Source organism: Asterias amurensis, chromosome 4 (genome assembly GCF_032118995.1).
Source record: "Asterias amurensis chromosome 4, ASM3211899v1".
Taxonomy (NCBI): Eukaryota; Metazoa; Echinodermata; class Asteroidea; order Forcipulatida; family Asteriidae; genus Asterias; species Asterias amurensis.
The window spans coordinates 9,566,585-9,588,073 of NC_092651.1; the positions used below are offsets into that span (position 1 = coordinate 9,566,585).

Consider the following 21,489-nt stretch of genomic DNA (forward strand, 5'->3'; position numbering starts at 1 on the left):
ACGCCAGTTGAGGTCTTTTTGAGGGATGGGCTGTATAAGGAGTTTACAAGCGGCAAATACTCTGTATGTGTTGGACAGAACACATCTGGTTAAATCGATTGAATTCTCCCAGGCATGTCTATGTATTATTAGTTATTTGTCAGGGTGGACAAGATTAATTGCTGCGTCGGCTCCACATTGGCAAAGAGAGGAGTATGAACTAGTTGAGTGGTTGGGTTTAAACGGGGGGGGGGGGGGGGGGCTGGGGTGGATATAGTCTGGTACATTGCAAGTGGGGATAACAGAGGTCTGACTCTTCCCCCTTTTTAATAGTAGACTTTCACAAACCAATAAGAGATGTTTAATGGTATCTTTTCAAACTGGGTATGAACAAATGTTAGTCATAATCCTGTTCATTGGTGTGCAGGTATTCCTTATTTGACTTCATAAATTTGCACACCCACTCCCGGTGTATATTGTTTGCTTAGGTCAGCCAAGTAAGGCCCACCGTACACACCCAAGTTCATTTGGTAGTAAACCTTCCTGAAACCACCCTAACTCCTTAGGAGTATGCAGCACCGACTAAATGGATGCTTAACATTGACGTCATCAATCAATGTGCACACCCACTCCCGGTGTGTACTTCTTGTTTTGCTTATTTCAAGTCAAGTCAAGTATCCCCCCTCAAAGCACCTTACAATACTTTTACCCAATGAACATGAGCCTTTCTGAAACCAGCATAACTCCTTAGGAGTATGCGTCACCGTCAATCCAAATCGGCGCACATGCTGATAATCGTTTACACAAACACGCTCTTCCCTCGCCGGTACCCACTTATCCCCCCCATATCCCCTCCCCCATACCCCTCCCCCCACCCTGGATGATGAGAATCAACTAAAGGGTTTTGCCCACAGGGACACACGTGTCTTGACCGGGAGTTGATCCCACTCCTTAATGCTTGGTAGTTACCCCCCTGAAACTTCCGTGGGGGAACTTGGCAAGGAGGTTAGGAGAGTGTCATCTAATTCGGTTTTGCACTATTGTTGTATGTTTGGGCTCTTATTACCTTTTGAAGGTTTGATGGGATATGGAATCTATGGGGGATTGTTGAAGATCATTCCATAATTTTAATGTTCTTGGGGAAACAGATTTTTCATAGTTTGTAGATGAGATACAAGGTATTTTAAACTGATTGTCGTTGCCCTTTCAGATTTAGCCCTCTGGGGTTTACATGATGGTTCATTGGTCAGAAGGCAAGCGACACGCTACACTGTAAAAAAATTGGGTAAAATATTGCCCAACTTTTTACCCAACTAAGGGCGAATAGTGAACTCCTCCAACTTTTGGGCAAAATATTACCCATTCAAATTGGGCAAACTTTTTGCCCATTACTTGGGTAATCAAACTTATCCCAACAGTTGGGCAGTATCTTTCACCAACTTATTGGGTAAAAACTATTTAACCATAAGATGAGCACAATTTGCCGCCCAACCGTTGGTTAAAATTTAACCAGTTATTGAGTAAATATGTTCACCCATTTAATGGTAAAATTGTGCTTAATTCGACCAACTATTGGGTCTATTATTGTCTACAGTTGGTCATTTTATAACTGCTATAATGATAGATTGCTGTCCAACCCTTTGCCCAATGTTGAGCGAGGTTGTTCAACTGTTGGTAAACTACGCCATTGACATACAGAAAACAAACCTGACAACAATCTTGATTGAATCGATGATTTGATTTATTGCACTTAATTTGTAAAATCACATACTTCAAAACCGCAACAAGTTAAAACAGTTTACTTAAAAAATACTCTTTCAAAATTATTTATTTGAAATGTTTGTATCAGGCCTATTTCAGTTAGAGTTATCCACTATGCATCTTAATTTTGCAATCAATGAAATGTTTTGCAGTCCAAATCAAGGTTTATCTCTTGCAAATACACAATAATTTTGTTTTGACAAACAAGTCAATCACTCTCCTTCAATAATAATATTTGAAGGTAAAACTTTGTCCGCAACAATATTTCAAAACTTGTAAATATTTTCAAAACTTTTAGAACAAAACAAATTTAAAGCAAAATAATGATAGAAAAATACATTCTATGAAATTGGAACCAGGACCCAATTTCGGCTCTGCTTATTGTCAGCAAAGAATTGGCGCTTACGGCGGAAGCAGGGAATTCTGCGCTTATGTCAAGCGTATCTCACAGGTTAGTAGGGAATGTTTGCTTGAGGCTACTAGGCATTATTTGCTTACACACAACTAGCGCAAAACTTTGGCGCTATCACAGTGAGCATATAATGGTGGTTGTAAGCGTAGAACTCGGCGATAAGCAGAGCCATGAAAAGGGGCCCTGGTTGGGCCCAATTCATAAAACCTGCAAGCACAACAAATTTGCTGAGCACAAAAATTTGTTTGTTTAGCAAGAAAAAGTTACCAGCTAGAACACCATACAGTTATCATTGCTGCGACTAACCCAGTCATTTCTTGCTAAGCCAAAATATTTGCTAAGCAGAATTTTCAGCAGAAAATACTTGTTAGCAAATGTCTTTGTTAAGCTTAAAAAATGAGTGGAGAACCAGTGGCAACAATGTAAACTTCATGAAACTTTTGCTGGTAATCTGTTTTTAGAAAAGCAAGATTTTTCTCTGCGATTTGTTGTGCTTACAGGCTTTCTGAACTTGGGCCCTGGTGATGAACATCATGATGTGAGCATAAAATATCAGTAGTGTTAATCTCAGGATAAATCCCATTAACCGAGCTCTGTATATACATGTTCTGTGATCCAGTTTTTCAACAGGTAGTGATTTTTGGTGCAGATTTCCTAAAAATTGTAGCCTTCACTTCAGATTTAAGGAAACAATAGTAGTTCTGCTGCAGACTGTCTAAATATTGAAACTCACTTTTCAGATTGAAGAAACAACGTTTGTCTTTACTGCAGATTGCCTAAAAATGGGATTCTACTCTTAAGATTTTCAAAAATAGTCGTCTTCGCTGCTGATTATCCAAATATTGTACCATTCTCTTCAAATTTAAAAAAAAGTATAGGTCTTCACTGCAGGTGGGCTAAAGCCTACTTTTCATTCATTAGTCTTTGTTTTATCGTTTGTGTGTTTGTTCATAATGTGCTTCTATGACCAATGCACCTAAAATCAGTCACTACTTTTTAAGTGTCCTTTTTTTTTTTTAAATACAATAAGAGGTAACCAAGAGGTAACTTTCAAATTAAAAACAAAACCTCTTTTTAACATTTACACAACTTTATCGAAGTAACTTTAAACTAGTATTTCAGAAGTAATTTTTTACTGAAGCAGTGAAAACATCACATGCACAGTAATTTTACTTGAACAACAAAACAGTTATAACCCTGATCTCCTCTTTTTTATACAAGCAAAACTTGTAACACAGTGTGGCTAAGGTGCAAGTGTCTTGTAGGAAATAAATGCACGTAAGGCCCTCATTGTGTTTGACTCCTTTCTCCCTTTGAGTGCCTGCTTGAACACAAATGACTGAAAGAAAGACCACAGCCCTTTGCAGCTGTCTTGATAACTACAGTCCAACACAAAGTGTAGTTTATAGCAAATGTCCACAGCTTTCAACAATGAGGACTGTGGCAGAGCTTGCTTCTCCACTATGACGAAGATGTCTGTTGGTTGAAGTTCACTTACGTCTCGATGCAATGCCAGTATGAATGGTTGAGGACGCTTCTCTGAATCGATTTTCTTCAAGTAGGCTGGGATGTTAGTTATATCCTGCAATAACATTTAGAAATTAAACAAATTAGTTTAAATATCTTAAATAGTATTCCTAAATACCTCAGACAGTTTCGCTATTCCTAGTGGTGGAGAGCGCTTCACGTGGGGGTGTTTAAACGGTTGATAATGACCAGCTGGAGCTCTGTTTATAACCGGTTGTCTTCTGATACTACGCGCTAGTCTTGGTGCAAGACGTTTCTTGTTATGGGCGATGTCGGTGAGTTGGCCGTGATGTGTGTGAAAGGAAAACGAGAACGTCTTGCACCAAGACTATACGTGCACGAACAAAACCGGAAATTGTAGAATGTAGAAAATAGGCGTCTCAGTCATAACAATGCAATACACGAACGTACAGAGCTCAAGCACGTCGGAAACGGATAAGTTTTACACAGTTTCTTATTTTATTACGCTTTTTAACCAAAAAGGCATTATGAATGAGATTAAAAGAGCAGTGACTCGTTCTTTAACGGCCGTTTAAAACCTTCGGGCCTCGGGACTTTATCACACGGCAACGACCCTGCCTGTTTTAAACGGCCTTTAAAGAACTCATTGCTACCCTTTTATTACCTTATTAATATTCATTGACACACCATTTTTCTGTATTTAAACAAAGTGCCAGTTTCATGGTACATGTACTCCATATTACACTATCCTGCACTTGTACCATTCTGTGCAGTGAGTTACTATTGCACCTTTATAATGACAACACTTTTCACCCACAACGATTATGAATACACAACTATCACTTTCATTAGATAAACGAGTCAGTCTAGAGGACTATTAAGACCAAAATTTACAAAAAAAAAATTTGACTGCTTCGGTCTGAAAATTAGACAGGGGTCACATAAATGACAGATAGCATTGTGATCAAAGGAGAAGACTTTGAGGTTACTAATCAGCTATCAGAACTGTACTTACCGGTTGGGTATCAATAAATGCTTCTCGCTTAGAAGCATTGCTGGAGGAACATCTGCCACCTGCTGCCTTTCTCTGTCCCTCAAAAATAAGAGGCAGGAAAAATAGAGACAAGTTGGTTTGCTGATCTGTGTGGAAACAATACAAAAATAATATGTATAAGGTTTGTGTTTTAATTCTGTGTACCTATGCTTGACTGTGTCATATTATCATACCATAATTTTATTTACCAAGTATAAAATGATGGCGTGAGGGTCAAGTTAAAAAGTAATGATTAACAATGACATCAATTACCCCTTTCTTTACAGGTTTGGGCAATGACTCTAGCCTATTAGACTCCTTCTGCCTGTATGAAGCCCTATACCAAAAGCACTTATACAAATAACTGACAGAATTTGCCCAGATCCAAGCCATGGTTTAAAAAGGGCCTTACTAGATCAAAGGGGGTTGCATAGCTTTTTTTTTTGCCGTATACTATTTCCTTGTACTTTAATCTGATGTAAAGGTAGGTAAATACAATTGCATTGTCTGCATGTAGATGGAAAATTGTTTTTAAAACATTCACATTGGAAGTTTATCAAATTTACATTTTACTGAGGGAATTTTGAATCTCGAGGGTTGGGACATCTTATTTGGGGTACGTGCCCCCCACCCCCACCCCACCCACTCCCCTATAGTTACACCACTGAGATCATTCCTTGCTCTATGGTCTAATGTACTGTATGTGATGGTATAAATGCTACCTTCAGACAGAGTTGCATAGTCACTGCACGTTAGTTGAAGAACTTCCTTCCATACACTGCAATGCTGTATCCCAAACTCTATGATGCTGCTTTTTATAGATGTCCAGTTGTCCATTAGTCGATCTGCATGATCAGGATACATCATTTTGTACTCCTCTTCAATCTATGACATTAATTAGAATAAACAGTCCTTGAGTTTTTTATTAATCTTAAATGATTTATCCTGTATTTCAATATATGCAGAATGACAACAAAAATGAAAGGGCTCTATGATCTTTTTTCATAAAAATCACAAATAATGAACAGTTGGTAGGTTTTAACACACATTGTATTACCACAAGGCAATTTAAACTATCTGTAACACACAGGGATATACGCAATTTGATGAAATGGACCAACAGTCAACTTTTCTATTAAGGGTTCTTTAAAGTTTGTTTTAATTACTATTCATGCTTACCATCCCTTCATCCAACAGTCTTGGATACTCTGCAATGATTTCTCTGACTGTTCTAGCTTTGTCGTTGATCCACTCCCTTCTGTACTTCAAACTATCTCGCATGTAGTCAATCACCTTGGTAGCTGGTTCTGTATTGTCCTTCAACCACTGGATCTTGTCTTTAGTAGAATCAGACATCTCAAGAGGTTCCACATCAGGGTCAGCCTCTGCTCCACTCTTAGCTGTAACTATGAATGAAAGTCAATAGCAATTGCAAATTTATGTGTAATCACTAAAACTGTGTTTGGTGGTTAAGCATACTATGGTCAATTTACCTCAAATTGTTTTTGGGGGATGCCATAGAATGTGTGAATCAACAAGGTTGTAAGGGTATTTAATTTAAATGTTTCAAGCTGCATCTTATAAAAATGACAAGTCCCATTTTCCAGTGCTGGAGGTGTCAAGACTGGTCTCAGACTCGAGACAGTCTTGAATCATTTTATTTGTGTACTCGGACTCGGATTTGGTCTTGGATTACAATGACTCGAACTCTGCTGGTGTGGACTTGAACAACAGCACTGTCAGTTTCTTAAACACAAATTTGAGTTTAAATTTTTCATTTTGCAGAAAAGTACATGATGAATTCAAGTAAGACTTACTTTTCTCTGAAGCTTTAGTAGACAAGCCCTTCTGAATCAGTTGTTTGCGAACATAACGAAGATGTTCTTCAAGGTATCCAGAGGCAGGACATTTGCTAGCTCCTTTTGTATAGAATGCTTCCTAAAAATAACCAATTCATATCTCAGTGTGAATATTTAAATATAAATAAACCAAGTGGTAGCTTAAAAGAGTAAGTTTGTTCTACCTGTTCAGATTTTCAAAATAAAACAGAAATACCAAAGTAAAAGTGAAACGTGAGTACTTACATATCCAGTGATCCCCTGTGGGTCTTTCAGTTGTGGAAACACCGTGATGACACTGTCAGCAAGAGCACTTTTCACATATGCGCTTGGACTGCAATTAAAATGGAACAGATATTGTAGACTTACATGTGTTTATGCTGCTACTAACAACTAGTAAACTAAGAAAAGAAATGGCAGTATGAATCAAGTGAAACTAAATCAATAACATGTTAAGTTAAAATAGTATGTAACAATAGTCCACACTGGTTTGCAGCTATAAAACTTGTGACACATACATGTAACATGAATGCCAAACAATTGGCACATGGTTTTACAACGAACAACATAAAGGTACAGTAGCAAAAGCCAAGAACTTGTACTTTTTAGCCCAAATATAACTTACTTTTTCCCATGAGTCTCCATGAGGTGTGAAACAAGAATGCTCACAAGATTATGCCGCATCTTTTTTGACAAAAAACCATGTGTCCTGATGTGCTGTATCACATTTTGCCCTCCAACTGTGTTGTTGAGAATATTCTTGACATCCTGAAATCAACAAATTAAAGGTGTTACTCATTTTGAGTAAATCCAACAAAACAAAAAAGTGTCTCCATCTTTGTTGCCCTTTATTTGAGTTATTTTATACTTTCTTTACAGAAAAATGCATATTCTTGCTACAATACTCTTTATTTTCCCATGATTATACTTACAAACAAGCACTTCCTCTGACGTTTGGCAGGTGCCATCTGTGACGAGGGAAAAAGTGTCTCTGTTGACGAGGCTGAATCTGAAAAAAGGTCGGGTTGTGTAGACACTGATCCTGAACTGTTCAGGTCCGATTGTTTGAATGAAGCCGATATCCATGATCCAACATCGGAACTTTCTTGAAGAAGATTAATGGGAATGTTCACGACTTCCTTCTGCTGAAACTACAAATAACAAAATATAACAACAATTAAAATAGAAAAACAACAAATAAAAATTATTCAATTTACATGTATGTGACACCCCCCCCCCCAAGAAAAAGGGGGGAGGAAACAGTGTTTCTGCAAAAGTTGGTAATTCCCTCACGTATTAGACTTGACTCAAGTCCCAATCCCGTGCCATCCCAAGAAAACTACTGTTTTGTGTTGTTCTGCATTCCCAAACCTGTTCCGCATGCGGGACAGGGACTTGACGATGTCGCAGTCGCCTGGTATGTAAATGTATTCACTTATGAATATGTAACATTGTTATGTGATACGTTTTGACCAACCAAACGCACCCAAAAAGAAGACTAGTTCATTTGTCATTTGTGGGTTAAGTACTTAGTTGATGATTGAAATACAATTTTTAATAACCAATTAATTATAATAAAAAAATGTTCATTTGAATTTAAGTAATATGTTGTAACATACATTGGGGTCATTTTTTTTCTTCAAAATTTGAATTTTGGGAAGTGCAATAAAACGACTTATGACACCGACACCCCCTTGCCTGCTAATGAGTTTACCCGCCCCACTGTCTTCCACACTGTGATGTCACGGAGTATAATGAATATTTTTCTGGCGGGGCAGCGCTTCCACGCTCCCATTGGTTTTGTACATCTCCCCATTTGGGGAGGTTTTCCTATAACGTGCAGAGTAAGAAACGACATCGTCAAGTCCCATTCTCGGGACCACATTTTTGACGGCGAGCGCGCACTATACTGTGTATGCTACGTGTTGTTTTATAGTAAGTTTGGGTATACATGTATGCTTAGGGACCTCTCACACGAGAATGGGACTTGAGTATCTATTGTAACAAAGTCATTCTCAGAGAACAAATGAATGACAAGTTTTAACGACAACAAATGTACTGTTGTAGCTGCAGATGTACGAGTGTAGGAGTAGATCCCTTTTATATACTGAAAATGTGATATTTGCTGAATTACTCGGGTGCTGTAACTGGGTCCTACGTTTCCGTAAAGGAGACATAATGGTGTCCCATTCTTTTGAAAAATGAAAAACAAACTGTGATGTCATCAGTACCAAAAGGTCTGTTGGCTGTTGGATGGAAACACATCAGATAAATTAGGTGGGAAAAGAAGAAAAAGTAGTGTTGTTTTCCAACAGTGGCTGGGGTTTGTTAATCTATTACTTTACCAATGTACCATATAACCTTACCTTTCAGTTAGACAATGTTTACCGGTGCTACAATGTACCAACACAGGTCGGTCTTGCTGTAGCATTTTGTCACATGTAATGGTCGGCAAAGAAATAGGTCCTGGGGCTGAATGATGATGTGTGTCTTGCATTCTGTCACAGCATACGCATGTTTTTGCCTGTTGTAAAAACTTGTTTCCCACAAACAAGCAACAAAGTACACATCTCTGTCATTTATTACAATGTGCTTCACTTGTGCAAACTGTGGCCCTTTGTCATCCCAGTCAGAAATGATCATGCAGTTTGGTTTGAACTCATATGATTGGATACGAATGCTCTCTGACATGGTAACTGTATCATCCTGAGTGCATCCAAGGGTTAAACACATCTCCTGTGCCCCCTCTAATGATGAAACCAAAGAAGGCAGTTGTTCCTGTATTTCCATGTCACAGCTTTGTGGTTTTCTGAGCAAGAAGACATAGCTTTGTTGTCGTTGGTGTCTCTCTGCTACTGTTTTGGCGATGTTCTTGAAGTTGTTACATGCACGGGCCCATCGTTTAAATGGTTTATGTTTGCCTTCTTTGCGAATGCTTGAGTATTGGACGATTGGTCCCAGTACTTCAATCAGGCGAGGATAGTGGACCAAAAAGTGCTGTTTGGGTATGAGATGTCTGTCTTCAAACAGCTCAAGGAAGAGTTGATGATGATCCCTGATCAATGCCCTCAACATGTGTATGCCTGCACGGCTAATGTAAGGTGACATGACTATTTTGTATATATCCATGAGCATAAGAAACAGTTCCCAAACATCACATGAGTCATCAACTAAGTCACCTATGATCAACGGAAAGTAACGTGCAAGGCAACTCATTTGAGCAGCTTTTTGGCCACTTGGGGAAGAGGGATTCATTAGTGCAGAGGGCTTGATTGGGCTTGGTTTGTTTTTTTTGTCAACAAATCCATAACTGAATGAAGATATACGATCATTCAGTTCTTGCAGAGAGAAGCAGCCTTCTTGAATCAACAGGCCAATCACAAGGTTGAATTCAAGGGGGATTATTCCCTCCAGGAAATCATGCATGACATCAGGGGTGTAATTTTGACACACGTGGAAGCTTTCAAGTTGATTCAGCTCTGAGTTCCGCTTGACACCAGTTTTTGAGACGTCATTCATAACAAGATCCTCATCAAAGTTTTGTTTATCCCGCAGCAAAGATAAATCTTCTACAACTTGAACGTGTAAAACATCCTTAGGAGCTTTACAAAATCTGCACGCATAATTGGCACTGAAACTACCAACAAATCCAAGCAACTCATGAAGTCCAAGATTGTCGCCAATAACTTGGAAGAGAATCGGCCTCACGATACCTGTATATGAATCACATGCAATTTGAATACCCTCTCTTTCCATCTCCTTGAAATCATTAACCATTACAGAAAGTACTTTGTCAATGCCATACTCGGCAACAACTGATCTCTCTGAACATGCAGCCAATAAAATGTTATTGAGTGATGATTGAAATTTCGCTGGTAGACAAACAAGGCTGATGTAGAATGCAGTGAGCTTGTGAACACCCTTTTTTGAACCTAGGGGGTTCCCTGTTTCGTAATCGTCACTGTATAACAAAACAGGGATTACTACCTCACCAGCCTTTGCACAATGACCTCGGAAGTAGCTTCCATCACGATAGGTTTTTAGCAGGCACTCATCCTGGGAAGGTTGTTGCTCAAGAATTGATGTCATTACTCCTGGTTGTTCTAAATGCTTTGCTATTGTTTTTGCCATTGGCACATACTGGAATGTGTCTCTTTTCAGTCTCTGTTTAACTCCTCCTGTTGATGTATCACTTTGTGACACGAAAGACCTACCAATAGAGATCTCTTGTGGGCTTATGAGAACTCCCTTTGATTTGAAAAAACTGTCTTGTTGACTGGGTGTTCGAAGTCCTTCAAAAGGCTGCCTTAAACTATCAAATTCCATCAACAGTGCATCAAACCTTGCAGAATCAGTCTCTCTCAGCAAACCATCACCTTTTATTTGATTGACAACTGACACAAGCTTTTTTCGCAGATGACCAACAATTGCCTGAACTAACTCTTCAGTTTCATCAATGACCTTCTGAATACTAGAGTAAGGCACAGAAGAAGCCTTTAAGTCAGCAATGAAAAATGATGCAGCTTCTAGAATGTCATCTTTGTTCATCGATGGTGACTCATCATCACTCTCTAAATCATCAGGTTGATCATTATCTGCGGGGTAGTTAAATTGGCTACCGCCTACATCATCTTCATGTAAATCAAGGTTAGCATCTGCTTGATCATGGGAGTGCTTCAATATAATATGGCGTTTATATGATGACACATGTGTAAATGTCTTTAGACATCCCTCCTGTCTGCATGTGATGTATGTAGAGGTACCACACTGCACATTGTGGATATATTTTAAATGAGTAAACAGTTTATTAACTCCACCATCAATGACATTAAGACACCTGAAACAAATCATCTTGACTCAATAACTTACATGGACCTTCCAATTTTGCATGAACTTTACTCTTAGCCCAATCTGCGGTATCAACTGCTTTATGTCTTCTTCACTGAGAAATTGCAGAGCTTCTGCATCAATGTAGTTTTCTGTTAAATAAAATGTAAACAAAATTTCATCTAGTTATCATGATGTAAAACAGTTAAATAAATTTGGGCATATGACATCCTGATTGAAAATAGTTACAATAATGGTAACTTCCGGCGAGGGTCGAACCTCGCTGAGTGTTACAATTGTTGCAACTAGATTGAAAACAGCTTGTAACTACAAAGTTTTGTTTTACTGGTATGTAGATTATCAACTGACACCAGCCTACCGTTTTAACCCAAGACAGCCTGCCTGCCAAGTGTTGTACGTGTATAAATTAGTGGCAGTAATTGTCACTGCTTTGAATAACCACACCTATTCTTTTCACTTATCATTGGGGCTAGAGATTGACAAAAATAAAAGGATTGCCAAAATGTATACAATAATACATAACAATCAGAATAGGTACAGACAACTTCAAACTTGATTTAAATGCAAGTGACTATTCTATTCTAATAACTTGCTCAATGGTTTAGTTATAATGTATAGGCCTATATATGGGCAGCCGGCCTAAATGCTTATTAAAATTAATGATGATTCATGTAGAAACCTGATCATTTTGGTTTAATCAAATCTCCAAGAAGCATTCATTACAACTTTAAAATGAGCAATAACAGCAACACAAGCTTCCACCAAAAAAAGCTCAATATGAAACCGATGTCAGTGTGTAAACACTCACTCAGTTGCAACTAGGACAGGTCGACTGGCATAGTGGTTGTATTCATTCTTGCATTGTGGTTGTCTGCTACGCTAACGTTCATGCACTACACTATTTTTTACACACAGTATACATGTACATCCCATGCGCATACGTCCATACACAAAGACTTCAGAGTCACATCGGACATGCACAATCGAAGTCTCGATAAACACCTCGCAAAACTTTTGAAAAGGAATGTATTTATTTGATTGTTATCATAGAAAACCCCACTGAGCATTTAGAAGTAATGACAAGATTAAACTTACCTGCAAATGTATCTTTTAGCTGGGAGACACCCCACTCATCAAGCATTTGGTCCACCATGACGATGTCTGGATGTGATGATTCCGTCGTGTGCACGCCGCGTCCACATGTCCCAGATAGAGACCAACTTATGGTCGAAAAGCGTAGGTTGTTTACCCAATGGCTGAGTCTTTTGATACTGGTATACCCAACTTTGAGGCAATCAACGTATAGTTGCCCAAGTTTGGTTAAAAGTTTATTTTGGTCCGGTTTTTAACCATTTATTGCATAACAAATGACCAACTTCGATGACTCTTAGAACAACAACATTTTATGTTTGTCTCAAAGACAAAAAGTACCCATTATTGGATAAATATTTACCAACAAATGCGTTATTAAGTTTACCCAACACTACAGTTACCCAATATTTTTACAGTGTAGTATGAAATATTTATTCCGTAAACTCATTGATTCGGTTGACAGAAAAAATTAGCTGAGGTTGTTGTTTTGTTTTTATTAACAATAATTTGCCCGGATGCCCTGCAGGGTGAGAATGGAAATAATATTGTCTTGACGTTTTAGACGTTAGAGTGCTGCTTACCTTTAACGCTCCACTGCAACTCGGCGTTTATTGCAGCGCTTTCATGGCACGCCTCGGTGGGCAGGGGACAAATTGTTTAAACAAGAGAGAACACAATCACATCATCTCGTGTGTAAATGAGGTTTGTCGGCAACCTCGCGTAAACGCACGGTCGTCTGCTCTGGGCACGTGAACGCCTACTATATATTGATGCCATCTCCGTCGTGTTCCCTGTCTACAGCTATACCATAGTGATTTTGATCATAGAGAAGGACCATCGTCTGTTTTGCTGTGGTTAGCTAATGGAACTATTTCGAGGAACTGTGCCTTTGATGACACAAGATCCAGAACTGAACTATTGCAGTCAATCCAGATTTCCACCTTCGTCCAAGTGACACCAGAGCACACAAGCCCAACCCAGCTACCCCCACCCTAATCATTCACCGCAGCCCACCACCTAACACCACCCACTACACTCCAGCGCGTTTGAACTCGGCCCTGCATCACGTATTGATACTCGAACAGCCCAACCCCACCTGTTACCCTCAAACGCCGTCAAACCATGGTTACCTAGTACCTCTACATATGGGCCATATGGTTTCAATGATCACTGAGCCCAACCACACCTACCCAAACCCCATTTACCCCCATCGTAGCCCACTCCTGCTATCCAAACAGCCCAACTCCACCCACAATCACCTTAACCTATTCAAACCTTATAGCCCACTTCAATCTGTCACACTGCATCTAAATCGCTTTGCAAATCAGACAAAATGGGTTATTATGATAATCATCAAAGGCTTTACGGTGTTTATCAGTTTTGACTGTATTTTTTTGTTATAATTTAGTACATGTTTACAACAATTTCCAAGTAAATGCTCGTGACGCATTACTTCTCAAAACCTATTTTTACCACCTTCGACCGTTCAGATTACTTGACCAAAGCCGAAAGCTTTCAGTAATCAGTTAGCGAGTATAATTTCATCTGCCAACTCGTCTGTAGTAAGTAATCAATGGGACATACACTTCCGGATTCCGTCTGATGGCTGCTGACATATCTAGAGGCACTTGCGACCCGAGTGGGAGACTAGTGACTCCAGGGCCATGTTCAAGAGGGGGTTGCGCATCCTGCCTCATGAGAAGTTCCCGGAGTGACCATCATGTATAGGTTACTAGTGCTGATGAAAGCTGGGGGCTCAATTGCACAGGGACCAACTCCCACTTGGACAACATAGCAGGAAACAAATTAAGCCGATCATGTAGGGACCTGGAAACTTGAACATCACACTGTTATTTGGATGGAAGGATTTCCTTGCAGAGTGAAATGAAAGTTAAAAGAAACTGCTCAAATGTCATGTTTTACAACAGACTATTGTAATAAATTAGTATCATGTCTTTAGTCGTTAGTGTGTTCAATGAGGGGATTGTGCATCCTGCCTCATGAGAAATTCCCGGTGTGACCACCATTATGTCCTACGCGGTTGCTGAAAGCTGGGGGCTAAATCCCAACAGGGACCAACTCTCACTGGCTCCAAATCAGGAATGAACTGGAAACTTGTTATGACCAATACATATCACTGGTTATTTGGATGGCAGCATTTTTTTGCAGAGCCAAGTTTTTTTTTTCAGCAAGAAAATTGTACTTGTAAATGTATATGTAGCGCCTTGGAACAATTTCTGTTGATTTTGGCGCTTGATGTCTTCTGATTGGTTGATTGATTGATTTAGGTAAACTTAAAATACTGTTCATCCTATTGTCTGGCTGCTTTGACAATGCGACAAAAATCGATTAGCTTCTGATGTGCCTTTTCGCCAAATGAATACATATCGTAGGACGATTACGAATAAAGAATTCATTCCTCCACATTACAAATAAAATTGCGACCTTTTTGAAAAAAAAGAAGAAGACAAAAAAGAAAAAAAAGTCTTCGATTTGCTGGGTCGCCAAACATGTGTGAGCCAAGAGCATTTTACTCATGAAAGACATGCGTGGGTTTGTTTCAACATGTGTATCAACTCAACGTCAGTTGAAACAGTGCCACAAGGACTGATTGCAATTTCATAATAAGTTCATGTTGTGTTTGCTGTTAACTTATACACTGGATCTGCACCGTGGAAAATGGCATGTTTTCAACTGTAGGCTCTAACTAGCTTGAAATAAAGGACAACGGGCGCAGCGTAACTACGCAATTTACATGTAAACTCGATTAAGTTGAAAAGGCTACATACTATAGTGCTGAACGATGACCCGAAATCGAGTCGGTTCGCCAGAAGTGTCACTGACTACGGAATGCCTGGGTGTGTACTTACACTGCAGAAGACTTTTTCGAAGCTATAGTTATATACTGTACTTAATAGTGTTTATGCTTTTGATATCATCTTATATACCACAAGGAAAACTGGTCTGATATAATGTCTATTTATGACTATTTTCACAGAGATCTGATATAACTATAAGTTAGGCCGAGTATACATTACTCAAAGCTCCTTTACTCAGTATTTATATTTCAGATATCAAACAATATACCACAAGGAAAACTGGCTTGGTTTATTGTCTATTTATGACTATTTACACAGGGATCTGGTACATACATTTATACAGACCCATTCAAAGTTACTTATACTGATAGTATTTATATTTTAAATATCATAATTATAAACCACACGGAAAACTGATCTGGTATTTTGTCAAATAATGACTATTTATACACATTTGGTACCAATGATAGACTTATTCTAAGCTATTTATAATTGGTTTTGATATTTTTAGATATCAAATGATACACCACAAGGGAAATAAGATGGATTATTGACTAGTGATGATTATTTTAAACTGTGTAAACATACAGTGAAAATAACCCTTTGTAAATGCAGTTCGCGAATATGCCCTTTCAAGCAATTTTATTCTGCATATCTAGTTTTCTTAAAAAAGAGTTATGACATGCAGTCTAAATATAGTGCAAACGAACTGACTGTTTTGGATTAATGTTTTTATTTAAATGCGGTATTCAATATACGCTTATGATGGGTAATTTCTTCCCCCAAACTTTTTTCCGTATTTTTTTCGTATATATGTTTCCGTAAGTGTTGAAAATTGACACCATGTGTGTTGTCACATTAAGAACCCCCACAACAACAAAATCAAATCAAATGTTACACCATAACTCTATTTTAAAACAATTACGCTTGTCTTATTTTAACAACATATAATGGTAATTTTGATCGCCATCCGGTATCTAAATGATGTGGCAACACAGATTAATTTTAAGCAAACTTGAACCTCTGTCAATCTGGCACGTATATGTCGGTTTGAAGAGCAATTCAAAAATACCACAGACGGCTTCGCTATTCCTTCTTGGTGTATAGCGCGTCACGTGGGGGGTGTTTTAACGGTTGGTAATGACCACGACCCTGCTGGTTTTCAACGGCCGTCTTAAAATACCTCGTCGCTACCCTTTTATTTCGTTATTAATTTTGTTGGCGGGGTTGTTTGGGTGGAGTATAGGGTGATAGGTTGGGGAGGAGTGAGGGTTTGGTGGTTGCCCAGGAGAGGTCGAGAGCATTACGGAGCCAGTGATATTTGTCATGATGACAAATGCCACTGTGCCAGCTGCTCGATGTAAATCAATGGCCGTGATAATTAAACACGAGGTGACCATCTCGACCCCATCCTCGAGTTTCTCAGTGTGCAGCCTTAAATACCACACAACGGTGTCTACTGTTGTTGGAAGAGTTAGGATGGTTTCAATGAACACACCAAATAAGCACACACAGCTGTGTTACAAACACTCTGTGGACAATCCGTTGTTCTTTACACTTCAGGAAAATCATATTTGTCAACACCATAAGAAACACTGTGTGGACTTGTGTAAGTCGACATATTTTTTCAAGTCTTGCAATGTGTGGACTTTTTTTGTTCTCAGGTCGACACTTCGTGTAAGCGTTAAAACACACACAACAAACCACACAGCTGTTTGGAAGATTGGATGTTTTCAATGAACACACCAAATAAGCACACACAGCTATGTACGTGCTACAAACACTCTGTGGACATTCCTATGTTCTGTACACTTCACGAAAATCACATTTGTCTACACTGTATTAGAAACACTGTGTGGACATGTGTACGTCCACATATTTTTCCAGTCCGTACATTTTGTGTACCTCTTTCGGGTTTAGTTTAAACACTGCAGTCAAAGCAATCATCGATATAAATTATTGTTCAGGAGTCTTCAAGTGGTATCAAATAATGTTTCAAATGAGTTATTTGTATGGATGATTGGTACTGTATGATGAGGTATCAATATTGGTTTGCGGTAACACCGTGTGTGTGCTACCGTGGATTTCACAAAGAGTTAAGACTAGTCTTATCTCGAGTTAGGACGAGTTACTCGTCCTTACTTAGGGACTATAGCCATAAGTTTTTAATATCTCCTACTAAAGGAGTTCTACAGAGAGCTTGTCTTGCTTTATATTCTACTACCACGGAGTAGATTTGGGTAATTCGGGAGACTTTGGGACTGGTAATGGTTTATCACCAGTGAGCTTTCAGATTGAAAGCTTGTTTCCGATGACTACAATATTTTGTAGATCGGGATTAAGGAGTTACAGTGTACTTTCCAAGGTCTGTCAGTCCGCGCAGAGCAATGGTGTGTACTTGTTAGCATACAGTGTGGTTAAGCGGCCTTCAAGAACGTGGAGTCCAACCGACTTGATTGCCAATTAATTAACTTCTCTAATTGGAATATGTAATGCAGAGCAATCTTTGGAATTTGAATGCGACCTTCATCGCTAACCCCTTTCAGTGGAAAATATTTCCAATTATCTGACGTGGACAGTTATAGAATTGTCAATTAAAAAGCAATTATTTTCAAGAATGCACATCATCAAACCAAACAAAATAATTTTTATGTCAAGGTGAACCGGCGTTTACTGAAACGAATAAATTTTTAAAGTATTTTTTTAATATTATTTTTTGAAATGATTTTTTTTTTTGTATTCGTGGGTTGTATAAAGCGTAGGAGGAATTGAATCAAAATAATTGTTTCATATTATGAAGAGGTTCCGGTATGACGGCATTCACAATAGTATACATTAGCCCTCGTTAAAAAGAGCCATGCTAAATTTAAAAAAAAAAAGGGTTCTGCTTATTAAAAAACAAAAGAAAATACATTACAGGCCCCAAATCTCATTTATACAGAAAGATTAAACCTTGTACCAACCCTTATAAACTCTGTGTTTTAAACTCAGATAAGAGCTCCGAAGAAGTATAGTGATAAATAGCATAATGTTTAGATGATCTTCCCATGAAGGGTACTCGGCAAACTCCCACAAAGGGGATATCGACGCCAAGCTGGCAACAACCAATATGTCTCATTACATTGGTGTACAGTCTTTGATTATGAATTGCATTTACCAAAAAAACTGCGATTCAGTAACTAGCCGACAATACTTGTTTTAGTCTTTGTGAAATCAGCAGTTAGCTTGGTAGTGTTCGGACCCACAACCTCGTAATCGCAAGTCATGCAGTCTAACCAAGTAGTCAGAAAAGCAAGAGATGTTCAAAGAAACTTGAAAAATTGCTCATCTTTGCGTGTGGAAAAAACTACCGATGCGGAATGTCTGAGTTTGACTAATTGAAACACCTGTTGTCTGTAAGGCATTGATTGGTTTACATTATCGAGTACCAGAACCAAGTCGTATTGCTTTCGATTGTCGTGTAGCCATCAGCACGACTCAGCCGGCGGGCTCCCCTGCCATGCAACCCAGGTGTTAGTCTCTGGTGTGGCCCGGTGAACATCATCAGCCAGTACATGACGACAAAGGTTTATTTTATAGCCTTGAGCAACCCAAAATATTGAGATTTTTTAAAGCTGAATCTGAGACGTTCTCATGCAATGACTATCTTTCTCGTTCATATAAGTCCTTTTGGAAAGTGATTTCTGCTGAAAGAGATTTGTGGTGACGCTTAGAATGAGGATTCGAACCTTGTCCCGTTGGTATTTGACTGTTTGGTAGCATGGCTTCTATTTGATGAAATGATAGTGGTTAAATGCATCCACGTAACGCCCATGGATCCTTGTCTTTGATTAGAGGATTTTCGATCACGTGATATGTGAAGGGATTTCTGTTAAAGAGATTTCGTGATGAGGTTAAGAATGAGGATTTGAACCTTGGCCCGTTGATCCTCAACCCCCCCTTCCCACCGCACGAAACTAAATTGGTTCCCAGTACTTGTTTGGTGTGGTCAATTACACAATGACTGGGAGATGAAATTACTAAACGGCAGTGGGTTAAATGCCTTCACATATCGCCCATAGACCCTTGTCATTTGATTGGACGATTGTCGGTCACGTGACACTAAAGGTGATTTGTGTTAAAGAAATTTGGTTTAGAATGAGGATTTGAACCTTTGCCCGTTGGTTTAAGCCAACCCCTCCCCTTACACGAAACTAAATCGGTTAAGTGCTTGTTTGGAACGCGGTTTGCAAAAATGACCGTGAGATGTGTTATGCCTTCACTTAAACGCCCATCGATCTTTATCATTTTGATTGGAGGATTCTCCATACGTCATAGGCCGTGCAATGTGGTACTTCTCTTGGAGTATTTTCGTCCTTTCCTTTGTGGGAAGTGCACACTGGACCACGTTATGACGCAGCAGTATACAAAACGCCCCCGTCAAGTGGATTTCCGAACCAAATCGAGTACTTTTTTTAAAGATGTTACATTTTGTGTATAGTCCTTTCAGCCAAGTGAAAACCCGGTTGGATGTCAAAGAAAAGTAGATGATTGACGAATCATATTACGTATTGAAAAACAGAACAGAGTGCTGATTTGTGGGCTTTCTGCATACTGTAAAGAGTGTCAAACAGTCTTGTAGTTATCGAATGAAATTAAACAATATTATATAGATTATGTTATGGAGTTATTCAACGCTTTACTTCATGCCTACACCCCCTTCCATCCTGTACAAAACGCTGACGCAAAGATGATAACATAAAGAAAGTCAGCACACGTTCTGATTATATGGAATTAAGTCAGTTTGTACCGGCAGGTCAAGCGTATTGATTCATTTTGCTTTGTCCTCCAAATGGCCATTTCCCTCCCTGCTGAAAAGGCTGAAATTCAACCTCAACGCTAAAAAAAAAATTCTTAAATGATAGTTTCGTATCTTCATAATGAGTAGTTTTCTCAAAGGGCCTTAAAGAGCATGTACCATTTTGATAACTGCACGGAATTGTTTTTTTTTTGTGGCGAAAGTAGGAGACCCTGATTTGAGTAACTGACTGATGATATTGATTATTATTGATTATTATTGATTAACATGATCGGTACTGATGGTATCGGTTATTGATAATTGGATTCCATACTTGATTTAGATGTGTATGATATGTACCCTTTATGGTGGTATGGATATTTGAGTGAATCTATATATTGGCCATGATTTATTTGCATGATAGGATACTGACGCCATCGATTAGTAAGCTGTTCCACCTGATCAATTTTGGATGATTGATAGGTATCGATTATTACGAGAAGCTGTTTTGTCCGATTGATTATGAAATCAACAAAATGTATGAAACACCTGTATTTCAACATCACACACTGTAACAGTAAACAAAATCTAACGCACCCTTCTAACGGGATCGCCGAATCTGATGATTTTTTGTTGAAGATAAATTGATTACAAACTTGTTGATTTAATAGATGATTTAAACTTGATGATAATAATAGTGCGATGTTACGGTGTTTTTATAACGGTATACTCTTCCCAACATTAATTCTGTTAAAGGCAGTGTACACTATTCGTACTTGACGAAGAACAGTCTTCTCACTTGTATAAAACACTTGTCTCAACTTATGAAAATTTGAGCTCAATCAGTCGTCGAAGTTGCGAGATATTAAAGAAAGAAAAAACACCCTTGTCAGGCGAAGTTGTGTGCGTTCAGATGCTTGATTTCGAGACCTCAAATTCTAAATCTGAGGTCTCGAAATCAAATTCGTTTAAAATACTTCTTTCTCGAAAACTACTTCACTTTAGAGGGAGCCATTTCTCACAGTGTTTTTACTATCAACCTCTCACCATTAATCATTACCAAGTAAGGTTTTATGCTAATAAATATTTTGAGTAATTACCAATAGTGTCCACTGCCTTTCATATAAACACTTTAGGAAAATTGAAGGCAATAAGTGGACTTAAATTAGTTGTTATTCTAACAACTGATATTTACAGAGCCTTTCGAAAGGTAATTTGATAAATTTGATAATTTCTGTTGACCGGAACCCTTTTAGTTTCTTCTATGACTGCCGTATCATCATCACTTTGAAAACAACAATCTCAGGTATAGCTTTGCAGATAATCTCTGCCCTCAACAAGACTTTGTTTCACCCACGGGGTATAACCTTTAAGTTCAAAACATTCCTTTGACAATTTGGTTCGACCGCGACATTTAAGTGTTCCATGGTTTTACGCAATAT

The 21,489-nt window shown here is 38.6% G+C and overlaps 3 protein-coding genes across 3 annotated transcripts in view; 1 reads left to right on the forward strand and 2 right to left on the reverse strand.

Annotated features, from left to right (window-relative positions):
- LOC139936038 (periodic tryptophan protein 2 homolog) overlaps window positions 1-21,489 on the forward strand; it is a 202,606-nt gene that overhangs the window by 108,397 nt on the left and 72,720 nt on the right. The gene's annotated exons all lie outside the window — the stretch shown is intronic.
- Window positions 1,731-12,864, reverse strand: LOC139936525 (uncharacterized). Its single transcript, XM_071931361.1, has 10 exons — window positions 12,455-12,864; window positions 11,381-11,490; window positions 7,444-7,662; window positions 7,137-7,279; window positions 6,758-6,845; window positions 6,491-6,611; window positions 5,853-6,079; window positions 5,396-5,558; window positions 4,656-4,780; window positions 1,731-3,734 (listed from the first exon to the last, which is right to left on the reverse strand). Exons 1-10 carry the CDS (start codon window positions 12,510-12,512, stop codon window positions 3,396-3,398), a joined length of 1,593 nt encoding a protein of 530 aa, XP_071787462.1. The 5' UTR covers window positions 12,513-12,864; the 3' UTR covers window positions 1,731-3,395.
- Window positions 8,885-11,362, reverse strand: LOC139935830 (uncharacterized). Its single transcript, XM_071930426.1, has one exon. It carries the CDS (start codon window positions 11,360-11,362, stop codon window positions 8,885-8,887), a length of 2,478 nt encoding a protein of 825 aa, XP_071786527.1.